Genomic DNA, 13,331 nt, shown 5'->3' with positions numbered 1-13,331 from the left:
TCCACAAAAACGCTGTGTTCCTTTGTAAATGGTTTGAAACAACACACAAGGCAAATATAATAAGGCAGGCAAATACAGGGTGGCTGCAAGAACAAAATCATTTTTTAAATAATTTACAAATAGCTTCCAGCCATATCTCCCATTAAAATCTGAATGCCATTGTATTCCATATTTCTTCGGTCTTTTTTCATCTTCTTAGTTATGCTCCACCAGTTTTAATAAATAAGTAATACAAGGAAGGGGGAGGGAATCACTTATCTCAAGTGCTTTGCCACAACCCTGTAGGGTTCTTTGATTCTTTCTAACTCTAAATAGAAAAGTCAGAAACAATCGTCTCGCCAAGGAGGAATGACATTGTGGGCTGAATGCTTTTATATATAATGAAAGAGGGCCACAGAGGCAAAACTGGATCCAAACGAAGCAAAGCCCCATGAAAGTCACAGATTCAAGATTTATAAAGCACTTACTGAGCCTTTATCCTGTCAAATATGAAGCATGTATAATGGTAATCTGCAAAGGCCAATCTGTATGATCAGGACAAGACTTAGCAATATTTCAGTTTCAACAGATCTATTGGGGGAAAGGCATGAAAAGAATCCTTACTCTCATCTACATAGCCATATATCAAAGACTGCCGCTCTCCGTATGAACTGCCCCAGACTCTGCAATCATCATCTGATACCCTTCTTCATGTGCCTCCTCCGCGAGAGGTGCAGAGGATGGCAACACGAAAACAAGCCTTTTCTGTGGTGGCTCCTTGTTTTCTGAATTCTCTCCCCAGGGAAGCTCACCTGGCACCTTCATTCTATATCTTTAGGTGCCAGGAGAAAAACATTCCTCTTCAACCAGGCCTTTGGCTGGTTTGACATTATTATTCCCACCCATCTGGCTGGTTTGCCCCAGCCACTCTGTGCAGCTTCCAACACATATAAAAACATAAATAAATCATCAAGCATTACAGGGCCTTTAGATGTCTTCTAAAAGTTGTACAGTTGTACCTTGGTTGATGAACGCCTTGCAACTTGAATGTTTTGGCTCCCGAATGCTGCAAACCCGGAAGTGACTGTTCTGGTTTGCAAACATTATTTGGAACCTGAACATCCAACGAGGCTTACACAGCTTCTGATTGGCTGCAGGAGCTTCCTGCAGCCAATCGGAAGCTGTGCCTTGGTTTCCAAATGTTTTGGAAGTCGAACGGACTTCCAGAATGGATTCCGTTCGACTTCTGAGGTACGACTGTATAGTGATTTAACTCCTTGACATCTGATGGGAGGGTATTCAACAGGGAGGGCACCACTGCCAAGAAGACCTGTTCTAGTGCTGCCCTTTTAAATGTGTTGCAGGAGGAAGGATTTGGGGTTTCTATTTGTTCTGATTTTCATTATGTATTTTGTGGTGTTTATAGTGTAATTTTATGTTGCGAACTGCCCTGAGTTCTACAGATGAAGAGCAATGTATTTAATTAATTATCATCACCACCATCTAGCCAGTACAGGAGTTTGGCATTGCATTTCTAGCAGGGGATGAAACTATTATATCCCTCCACCATCAACACGTGTGTGTGTGTGTGTGTGTGTGTGTGTGTCAAAAACAAGCCACTTATTACTAGTTCACAGTCCTCCAGTCATGCATGGTGGTCTAGCTGGGCCTTGATCAACCTTTCTCTTGTGCTTCATGCCTGGGCTTTGGAAACAGAGGGATTCAGCTTGGTGTGTCATGAATTGTGAAGCCCTGCAGTAAAATTATCTGGAGGTAAAACTGGAATAACAAGAATGATTTTAACTTTGAGCCCCTTCAGCTGATTACAGACAAGATGGTACCTTATAACCCAAAGAGTACTCATTAACGGCTTCCGGTTTGGCTTGCCATGATGGCGGCTACCCAAAACATTGGAGCTGTTTCACACGGAATATTTTGAGGATGAGAGTAACCCCCCCCCCGGGGGGGGCAGGGGGGGCAGCTTCCCCCACAGATCGCCCAAGACCTGCCCCCAATCTGGAAGGTGCTGGGTGGAAAGCACACTGTCTCTCTTGGCAACTCTCCAAAGTCGCTGCCATCAGCAAACAAACACCTGTTTTTTAAGATGAAAATTCAGACTTAATTAACGGGCATGCTCTGAGTGAGGGGAGGTAAACTCTGCTAACTGATCCAGCCACTGAGGTGCTAAAGAATTTGAGTGGAAGAGGTACTACTATCAGAATGAGATTGGTATGTTGGAACAGAAGGGGGGGCGAGCCTCCTTTGGTTCTTTTTGATATACTTTGTATTTGCTATTTTACTTGGCAAAACTCATTGAAAGGCAGTTTATCTACGTTAGCAGGACAGGAGAGTATTGCATTATTGATATAATTTTGGTTTAATTATTAACTGTGTGGAAAAGACTTATGAATTGGCATTTTACTTTACAGGATTGTTAAGGATTGAAGAAGGAAAGGCTCCTAGCTAAAGTACAGGCTTATCAGTTTTTGACCGAGCTAAAACCAAGAAGTTTGGACATACGCCTGGCCTGGTACAATTGGCAGAAAGCCAGATTTCCTCCATTTGGAGGTGTGTCATAGTGGATAATTCACAGCGCGAGAACGCGGAAGTGAACGCCACGGACAGACTCGGAGTACAAAGAATATAAAGAGAGAGAGAGAGAGAGAGAGAGAGAAACATTCACACAGAAACATATTGTTTTGAGCTAACTTGCTTGCTGGACGAATTCAGAGGCTGTTAAAAAGGAACAAAGGATTAACACCAGACTGGTTTATGGTTTTAACTAGACAAATTAAGAGAAGCAACAAAAATGTGAGATGATCATCACACCCCGATCTCAGAGCATGGGAAGCCAACCAAAGATTTATAATTTGGCATAATATTTGGATTGTTTATTTTATAATTTAGAATGTTTTTAATGTGGCTTTGATTGGATTGTTAAAATGGAAAACTTAATAAGTATTAATAAAAAAAAAACAAAAAACAAAGAGTACTCATTAATGCTTCCTCATCATCCTGGAAAAAGGGGACAAGTGGGGGTGCCGCAGGGTTCTGTCCTGGGCCCATTGTTGTTCAATGTCTTTCTAAACGACTTGGATGAAGGAATTGAGGAGATGCTTATCAACTCTGCAAATGACAGCAAACAGGGAGGGGTGGCCAATGTTGCAGAAGACAGAATTGGGATTTGATAGTGGATGCAGGGCATGCAGCCAATTAAGGATAATTTGAGAGTGATTATCCTTGCAAGCCACCCCCCCCCAGGGGTGGGTGGGTGAGCTTTCACTCATAGATCCTACGGAATGCAGGGGGTAGGGGACGCTGAGTGCATAGCGCTGCATGCATCGGAAACTCTCCAGCGCAGCCACCATGAGTGGAAGTTCTTCTGTTTTTTAAGATGCATCAAAATTTGGACTTAAGAAACAAGCATGTTCTGAACGAAGGAGACAAGATTACCTGCTAAATGAGCCAGCCGCTGAGTGCCAAGGTCTCAATCTGGAGAAGATTTTTGTCGTTATTGGATTGGTATGTTGGTGGAGAGGAGCCTTTGTTCTCTCATTATATATTCACTATGCCATTTTATTATTTGGCTACTAATGGAATGTAATTAATAGGTAAAGGTAAAGGGACCCCTGACCATTAGGTCCAGTCGTGGCCGACTCTGGGGTTGCGGTGCTCATCTCACTTTACTGGCCAAGGTCATGTGGCCAGCAGGACCAAGCCACTTCTGGTGAACCAAAGCAGCGCACAGAAACGCCGTTTACCATCCCGCCGGAGCGGTACATATTTATCTACTTGCACTTTGACGTGCTTTCGAACTGCTAGGTGGGCAGGAGCAGGGACCGAGCAACGGGAGCTCACTCCGTCATGGGGATTCGAACCGCCGACCTTCTGCTCGACAAGTCCTAGGCTCTGTGGTTTAACCCACAGCGCCACCCGCGTCCCTTATAATGGATTGCAAATATTAATGGAATGCAAGAGGGAATCAACAAAAACTTTATACAGTGGTACCTCGGGTTAAGTACTTAATTTGTTTCGGTGGTCCGTACTTAACCTGAAACCATTCTTAACCTGAAGCACCACTTTAGCTAATGGGGCCTCCTGCTGCTGCCGCGCTGCCGGAGCATGATTTCTGTTCTCATCCTGAAGCAAAGTTCTTAACCTGAAGCACTATTTCTGGGTTAGTGGAGTCTGTAACCTGAAGCGTATGTAACCTGAAGTGTATGTAACCCAAGATACCACTGTAATGCTTATGGATTAATTGAAAGAATGGAGCTGTGTGGAAACATTGGGATGTTTTGTGGCAATACCCTCTAAGGAGGACTCTAGGTTTGATTTATTATGGTGTTTATTATGGTGTTTCTTTTGGATGGGAAAGAAATCAAAGAAAATGCTGGAAGTCTACCTGGAGTAATGGCCAGATGCCAGACCTATTTCGGTTTTGAGAAAAGCAAAATGGCGAGAGGCCATTATGCAGCAAAATTAAGTCCCTGGAGTGGAGGGGAATGCTGTAAATGATTGACTGAAGAAAGGAAGGACAAACGTTTTTTAAAAAGCATTCCACACAGAAAGTTACAAGATTTAAAGTTACAAGATTTAAATATCTAAGACCTCAAAATTCCTATCACAAAGCCTTTTCTAAAAGAGATTTAAATATGGCAAAGTAAGAAAAAAGAATGAGTAACAGTTTGGGAAATGGTTTTTATTTAGGGGCCAGCAGTTGTAAATAAATCGGGACATCAGCAGACATGTTGCAAAAAGCAACAATAAAGATAATTTTAAAAGGGGAAATAGTCTGTAAGCATAGATGTGTAATGTATAAAGCAGTTTGAATGTTTAAAATATCTGTGCAATATATCACAAGTTTAATTGTTTAGTAGTTGAAAAATTGGGTAAAGGGATCTGGAATGTAAGATGTTTTGGTTCATTTAAAGAACCAGAAGGGGTGGTGGTGGAGGGAAGTCTGGGGATTTGGGGGGGGTGTAACAATGTTTTGTTTTGTTTTTGGTTATTTTTTAATGTTAATGAGAAATGTGCAGGGTAATCTGGTATTGATACAATGTGGCATATATTGGATTTTTGTAACTGAAAACTAATAAAAATTATTTAACAACAACAACAAAAAATCCTTAAGAGATTCCTAGAAAGTAGGTCAGTATTGCTATCCTTATTTTGCAGAAAGAGGATGGAAATTAAGAAAATGGCAAATTGCCTAAGGGAGCCTAGTGAATTATTGTCAGAGGTGGTACAGTGGTACCTCGGGTTACAGACGCTTCAGGTTAGACTCCTCTAACCCAGAAATATTACCTCTGGTTAAGAACTTTGCTTCAGGATGAGAACAGAAATCATGCAGCAGCGGCGCGGTAGCAGCAGGAGGCCCCATTAAGCTAAAGTGGTGCTTCAGGTTAAGAATAGACCTCCAGAACGAATTAAGTTCTTAATCCGAGGTACCACCGTATTTATTTTAGGGACGGCTGGCTAACAGTCTCTTAGCCAATATACTACACTTAGCTGTTCTCTTTACTTTAAAGAAGTGAGTGTACCTCTTTTAAAAGTTTACAAAAAAGACTTCAGTCCTGTGCCTTGTGGGATCAACACAGCATAAACCTCCTGGATTAAAATAGAGAGAAGTTTGCCACATCTAGAGCAGGGAGAAGAAAAGCTAATATCCTAAACTCACTCAGTTATAGTGGCATCCAAGGAACACTTGGAAGCAGGGCATCAAAGCCATGTCCTCATAGCCAAGCTGCACGTCTTCAAGGGTCCTGTGCACACAGATTCAATGAGCAATCTGGAAAACAGAGAGTCCTGTGAGCCTGAAAATATTTGATACCAGACACATAGCCCCTTTAATAAAGGCAGATCAGGAGGGGGCAGCAGTGATTTTGACTCTCTGCTTTCTATGCATTTACTTAGATTAACAGCCAAAGAGAATGCATGAGAGACAGAAAAATAAGTTTAGAGCTCAATATCCTTAATCTTCAAGATCCCCTTGATCTGCTTCATACATGCAGACACCCACATTGGTGACCACATGACCAAATGGCTTGTTTGAAAGGCTTTCTGTACAACTTTTAGGCATTGTAATGCAATCTCGGGAGCTGTTCACACCAACGGTTGATAATACAGAGGCCCACTAGCTGTTTGGCAAATGACCTGTCATGCTCCCACTCCTCTTCCAAGGAAGATCTAGCCAAGGATGATCTGCAGGCCCTCAGGAGAAGCCCAGAACAATGGTTGAGGGGCATTGGGAACCTTCAGGGAGACTGGCAGGAAGCTTTCCCCTCAGAAAGGAAGCCTGGGCTCTGAAACAGATACAGAGCGTCTGAAATATACTCGGAGTCGAGAGTGGATTTCATGCATTTTATTCAGCTCATAGTGGTGAGGAGGAATGAATGTTCCCCCAAAGTATCTGCTTTATATACATTATTTACACAATGGGCTGCACGTGATTGGCTAATTCCAGAATTCTCCTGTAGGCCAATCAGGTTGTGGATTCACTTCCATCTGGAGCTGGGTTGGGTGGCTCCTGCAGACCAATCATACTGCTGCATTGTTCTAGGACCAATCAGACTGCTGCATTCTGAATCCTATTGTTCTAGAACCAATCAGACTGCTGCATTTTGGATCCTATTGTTCTAGGACCAATCAGACTGCTGCCTTTTGGATCCTATTCAACTCAGTACATAACAGTACATAACATCCCCCAAACCCCTGGGAGCAACAGCACCTCAAGAAGCAGCTTGAGACAGTCACAGTCACAGAAGAGCGCTCCTCATGAGAAAAGGGCTACTCAGGAGCAGAGCCCTGCTATGGAGGAGGATTCTCTGCAGAAACCTCTCTAAGGGACCACAGCTGGACCCAGGGGGGTATTGATTCTGGGATTTAAGCCTAATAATGACAATTGATATAAATAAAATATTGCCCCCCCCCCCGAGCAGGGCCAGGCAAGTAAGCCAGAACAGGAGCTCCTTTGTTCATAGAGCTTTCAGGAATCTGATAGGCAGAAAAGAATAGGGATGGGCAGGGGTGAACCTGGGCAGGATCTGGGGAGCGTGGGGCAGAGTCTGCAGCTGTCTCAGGGTTTAAAGCAGAGCCCCAAACAGGACATTATCTTCCAGGTCAGGACAAGAGGCTGGCAAGAAGAGGCCTTTCAGCCCCCAGAAATGATAAAGAAAACTACAGTTTTACTGGACAGGCTGGTTAAAAATAACTGATTGGCAGCAGCAGAAGTAGGCCTAAGTAAATATAAAATTGACACGAATTAGTGCATTCTTCAAATATTCTGCTCACAGATCCTTTTTATATGTGAAATCACCATAGGTAACTTAATCAATGTTTACTAAAAAGAAAAAAAGTCACAGCTTCGGTCCGCCTCATCTATAGGTGCAAGTTAATAGTACTGACTTACACTGCAAGGTTGTTGTAAGCATTAATGTGTTGATCTTCTGCCTCGGGTGCCAAAATAACTTGACCAGCCTCTGATTTGTTGTTTAGTCGGTTAGTCATGTCTGACTCTTCGTGACCCCCTGGACCAGAGCACGCCAGGCACTCCTGTCTTCCACTGCCTCCCGAAATTTGGTCAAACTCATGTTGGTAGCTTCGAGAACACTGTCCAACCATCTCATCCTCTGTCGTCTCCTTCTGCTTGTGCCTTCCATTTTCCCCAACATCAGGGTCTTTTCCAGGGAGTCTTCTCTTCTCACGAGGTGGCCAAAGTATTGGAGCCTCAGCTTCAGGATCTGTCCTTCCAGTGAACACTCAGGGCTGATTTCCTCCAGAATGGACAGGTTTGATCTTCTTGCAGTCCATGGGACTCTCAAGAGTCTCCTCCAGCACCATAATTCAAAAGCATCAATTCATAGAATCATAGAATCATAGAATCATAGAGTTGGAAGAGACCACAAGGGTCATCGAGTCCAACCCCCTGCCAAGCAGGAAACACCATCAGAGCACTCCTGACATATGGTTGCCAAGCCTCTGCTTAAAGACCTCCAAAGAAGGAGACTCCACCACACTCCTTGGCAGCAAATTCCACTGTCGAACAGCTCTTACTGTCAGGAAGTTCTTCCTAATGTTTAGGTGGAATCTTCTTTCTTGTAGTTTGGATCCATTGCTCCGTGTCCGCTTCTTTGGAGCAGCAGAAAACAACCTTTCTCCCTCCTCTATGTGACATCCTTTTATATATTTGAACATGGCTATCATATCACCCCTTATCCTCCTCTTCTCCAGGCTAAACATGCCCAGCTCCCTTAGCCGTTCCTCATAAGGCATCGTTTCCAGGCCTTTGACCATTTTGGTTGCCCTCCTCTGGACACGTTCCAGTTTGTCAGTGTCCTTCTTGAACTGTGGTGCCCAGAACTGGACACAGTACTCCAGGTGAGGTCTGACCAGAGCAGAATACAGTGGCACTGTAACTTCCCTTGATCTAGATGCTATACTCCTATTGATGCAGCTCAGAATTGCATTGGCTTTTTTAGCTGCCGCGTCACACTGTTGGCTCATGTCAAGTTTGTGGTCAACCAAGACTCCTAGATCCTTTTCACATGTACTGCACTCAAGCCAGGTGTCACCCATCTAGTATTTGTGCCTCTCATTTTTTTTGCCCAAGTGCAATACTTTACATTTCTCCCTGTTAAAATTCATCTTGTTTGTTTTGGCCCAGTTCTCTAATCTGTCAAGGTCGTTTTGAAGTGTGATCCTGTCCTCTGGGGTGTTAGCCACCCCTCCCAGTTTGGTGTCATCTGCAAATTTGATCAGGATGCCCTTGAATCCATCATCCAAGTCGTTGATAAAGATGTTGAATAAGACCGGGCCCAAGACAGAACCCTGTGGCACCCCACTAGTCACTCTTCTCCAGGATGAAGAGGAACCATTGATGAGCACCCTTTGGGTCCGGTCAGTCAGCCAGTTACAAATCCACTGAGTGGTAGCATAGTCAAGACCGCATTTTACCAGCTTCTTTACAAAAATATCATGGGGCACCTTGTCAAATGCCTTGCTGAAATCAAGGTAGGCTACATCCACTGCGTTCCCTTCATCTACCAGGCTTGTAATTCTGTGAAAAAATGAGATCAGGTTAGTCTGACATGACTTATTTTTCAGAAATCCATGCTGACTATTGGTGATCACAGCATTCCTTTCTAGGTGCTCACAGATTGTTTGCTTAATGTTCTGCTCCAGAATCTTCCCTGGTATTGATGTCAGACTGACTGGGCGGTAATTATTTGGGTCCTCTCTTTCCCCCTTTTTGAAAATAGGGACAACATTTGCCCTCCTCCAGTCTGCCGGGACTTCGCCTGTTCTCCAGGAATTCTCAAAGATGATTGCCAGTGGTTCTGAGATCACATCTGCCAGTTCTTTTAATGCTCTTGGATGCAGTTCATCTGGCCCTGGAGACTTGAATACATCTAAACTAGCCAAGTATTCTTGTACTATCTCCTTAGTTATTCTGGGCTGTGTTTCCTCTGCTGAATCATTTGCTCCAAATTCTTCAGGTCGGGCATTGTTTTCTTTATCGGAGAAGACTGAGGGAAAGAAGGCATTGAGGAGTTCAGCCCTTTCTGTGTCCCCTGTTTGCATTTCACCATCTTCTCCTCTGAGTGACCCCACTGTTTCTTTGTTCTTCCTTTTGCTACGGACATACCCATAAAAGGCTTTTTTGTTGCTTTTAACCTCTCTAGCAAGCCTGAGTTCATTCTGTGCTTTAGCTTTTCTGACTTTGTGTCTACACGTGCTGGCTATTTGTTTGAATTCCTCTTTGGTGGTTTCCCCCCTTTTCCATTTTTTGTACACATCCTTTTTTAATCTTAACTCAGTTAAAAGTTCTTTAGATAGCCACCCTGGCTTCTTTAGGCACCTTCCATGTTTCCGTCTCATTGGTATTGCCTGAAGTTGTGCTTTTACTATCTCCCTCTTAACAAACTCCCAGCCATCATGAACTCCCTTTCCTTTTAGTATTACTGTCCATGGGATCTTACCCAGCACTTCCCTAAGTTTTATGAAGTCGGCTTTCTTAAAGTCAAGAAATTGAGTCCTAGTATGCTTGGCTGCTCCTTTCCGCTGTATAGTAAACTTCAGAAGAGCATGATCACTTGCGCCTAATGATCCTTCCACTTCTACCCCATTAACCAGGTCATCAACATTGGTTAGGACCAGATCTAAAATGGCTGTTCCTCTTGTTGCTTCTCCCACTTTCTGGACAATGAAGTTGTCTGCAAGGCCAGTGAGGAATCTGTTTGACCTTATGCTCTTGGCTGAGTTTGACATCCAACAAATATCCGGGTAATTGAATTCCCCCATTACTACTATCTCCCTTCCTTTTGCATGCTTGCCATCTGTTCCAGGAAGGCATCATCTATGTCCTCCGTTTGGCTTGGGGATCTATAGTAAACTCCCACAATGAGGTCACTGTTATTCTTCTCTCCCTTAATTTTGACCCAAATGCTCTCACTTTGGCTTTGAGGTTCTAAATCTTGGATCTCTTCACAGGTATACACATCCCTGACATTTAACGCCACTCCTCCTCCTTTCTTGTCTGGTCTGTTTCTCTGAAATAGATTGTATCCCTCCATTTTTACATTCCAATCATGGGACTTATCCCACCAGGTTTCAGTGATGCCTATTATGTCATATTTAGTTTGCTGTACCAAGAGCTCAAGCTCATCTTGTTTATTTCCCATGCTTTGTGCATTAGTGTACAGACATTGAAGTCCATTAGTCATTCCCCCGTGTCTCTTATTTAAGGATTTTTTCCTCCCACCACTAGGTCTGCTTGCTGTTTGCTCCATTTGGTCTATGACATTTGGATGATCATCTTCATCAATTGATAGACTCCTACCTTCAGGAGCACTGTCTCCCTCCCCCACATTAGTCAGTTTAATGCCCTCCTGATTCTTCTGTGATCAGCCTTCTTTATGGTCCAGCTCTCACTTCCATACATCACTACTGGGAAAACCATAGCTTTAGCTATACGGACCTTTGTTGGCAAGGTGGTGTCTCTGCTTTTTAAGATGCTAATACACCATGACTTGGGGGGGTGGGGGTGGAGGGCAGGGTACCACTTACTGCTCTGTTCAGCACTTTAATAAATCTCAGTGTTAAAAGTATACCACCAACCACCTCTACAGCTTATTTGGGCCACCATATTGCATCTACTGTAGTTTGGCCCAGGAAAGCTTCCTCCGTAATGCCCATGGAAATGAGCAGGTGCTGCAGAACAGCATCTGCCCATCTCCCACTCTGCTACCCATAAGTGCTCTGACGCCTCGCCTTGCCTCCTCTTAAGGCCACTTTGGGTTTCTTCTTCCATCTTTATTTCCAAGGGGAAACCCAGCTCTTCTGTGTTTGACTTGCCAAGGTTGAGAAGGGGAGAGGGGCGGGAAAGAGATGGCACCATTGAAGCAAGCAGGAGATAAAAGTGGCTCTCTAAGGAAGGAGTCTGGGCTGCTGCTGCTGCCGCTGCTGCTGTGGAAACAGCAAAGAGCAAAGAGGAAGACAAAGCCTTTTTGACATTATCATTGAAAAGCCATTAGAAATCTGGTAGGCACCTCCTACAGCACAGATTGCAAACTCCTCTCCTCCAGCACACACAACAACTTCATGTGAGGGCTTTTTCTCCCTCATAATGATGGAAATGAACTGGAAAGGAGATGCGTGGAGCACAAGGAAGGCATTTTGTCCCTTTTAAGTATTTTTTAAACAAAGTTTTATTCATGAGTTGTTAACCATTTTGTTTGGCAAATCGGTTTATCCCAATGACCTTTCCTTTGCTTTAATTTTCAAGATGGCAGATGGCACTACGGATACCCCCCCTTGCAAAGTGCAGCCCCCCAAGCCAGCCTGTTTGCTTAGTCTGTGGACAATCAACATGCCAAGCACAGCTTGGAAATAACATAATAGTCAAGCGAGCAGGGGAAAGAAAAGCACAGACATGAGACGGTGCTTTCCTTTCCAAGGTTTATGGCCTTTCGAGGGGAGCTGTTTGCAGACACGCTCTGCTGTTTACAGAAGAGTGGTTTTGAAAGGAAGTTTTGTAGTCAGGAATCTTTACGTGAATAAGATACCAATATTTCAGAATGGGTATAAATAATAAATTATTATTATTATTATTAAAAACCAGCATCAAATGACACATGTGAATGGCAACAACAACTACAGCATTGTCCCATTGTCCTGCTCAGATGACAGAAGCACAAAAAAGCAAAGAATGTCAGGAGGGAAAAGTTCCATAACTTTCACACCCCTGGTCATCCCAAGGCTGGGCTCAATCCCATCTGCTCTATTACAGGCACAGGGGTGGAGTCAGACTTCAGTGAGCAGCTTTGTTTCACTTTCCCCTCAAAAATCGGAAAATGCTATTTTAGTTTTAAAATCGGACAGTCTTTGCTGTAAATAATAGTATTAAGGATTAGATTAAATTATCTTTTTGGCAGTGATATTAAATTATTCTTTTCTATAAGAAGTATTCTATTATTTGTTTGCTTACAAGCAGTTGCTTAGTTATGGGCAACATTCCTGCAGAGGAAGAGGAGACTTGCTGACATGGCGAATTCTGCATTCGTTACAACCTCTGTGTTAAAATATTCAGGTTCTTCTTATTGCCAAACAACATCTAGGGCCAGTTTTATTTGTGTTCCACTGATTTGATTTGGGTTTTAAAAATTATTACCAATCTGTAAATAATGCTGGGGGAGAGATTAAAGCAATAGGATTTTGCTGATTTTATATATATATAAACCCTAAACACTGTAGGGTTTTTTTCTCTGCCACTGTATTGTTTGTGATTTCTGACATTAAGAAACGTAGACTGCAGTTGTATGTATACATACCTACCTGGATGCAAGACCCATTGAATCCCCATGTTGATGAGCCCCATGTGTCCTTTGTCTGGGGGGCCCATATAGACAGCCCAGTGTTACCGGGGGGGGTGCCAATTGCAGTCTAAAGTGCGGCAATTTATTCCCCTGCATCTGTGGAGCCATTGTACAGATCTTGTGAGATTTCCTGGAGCCAAGCAGAAGCACAGCTGTCAACTTTTCCCTTTTCTTGCAAGGAATCCTATTCGGAATAAGGGAATTTCCCTTTTAAAAAGGGACAGCTATGATCAGAAGTACTGTTAGAGTAGAACAAGATGTATTCTGACCAGTGAGCTGACCTTCTCTAGAACAGAACCAAGACCATATACTTAGGCAATTAAATTCAGAGACGCCAATTGACATACATATATTTGTGTATCCTTGTATGGCCTGCTTTCTCTAGAACTAGTCCCAGAGTGCCTGGCAGAGTGGAAGAACACAGCACCATAATAATCAGGAAAATGGACAGAGTGAGCCAGTGCTTCTGGAAGGATTTCC

The 13,331-nt window shown here is 43.4% G+C and overlaps 1 protein-coding gene across 1 annotated transcript in view; it reads right to left on the bottom strand.

Moving 5' to 3' along the window:
• Positions 1-10,256, bottom strand: part of LOC310681201 (uncharacterized protein) — an 85,395-nt gene extending 75,139 nt beyond the window's left edge. Inside the window, exon 1 of the mRNA XM_083448805.1 lies at positions 9,385-10,256. Coding sequence (XP_083304931.1) covers positions 9,385-10,245 — 861 coding nt within the window. The 5' untranslated portion in view covers positions 10,246-10,256. The remainder of the gene's footprint in view (positions 1-9,384) is intronic.
• Between the last annotated feature and the right edge of the window lie 3,075 nt (positions 10,257-13,331).

Source organism: Podarcis tiliguerta, assembly GCF_965153285.1.
Source record: "Podarcis tiliguerta genome assembly, chromosome: 7".
NCBI classification, from domain to species: Eukaryota; Metazoa; Chordata; class Lepidosauria; order Squamata; family Lacertidae; genus Podarcis; species Podarcis tiliguerta.
The sequence above is the reverse complement of the archived record's forward strand: the minus strand, read 5'-3'. Positions and strand labels throughout refer to the sequence as shown.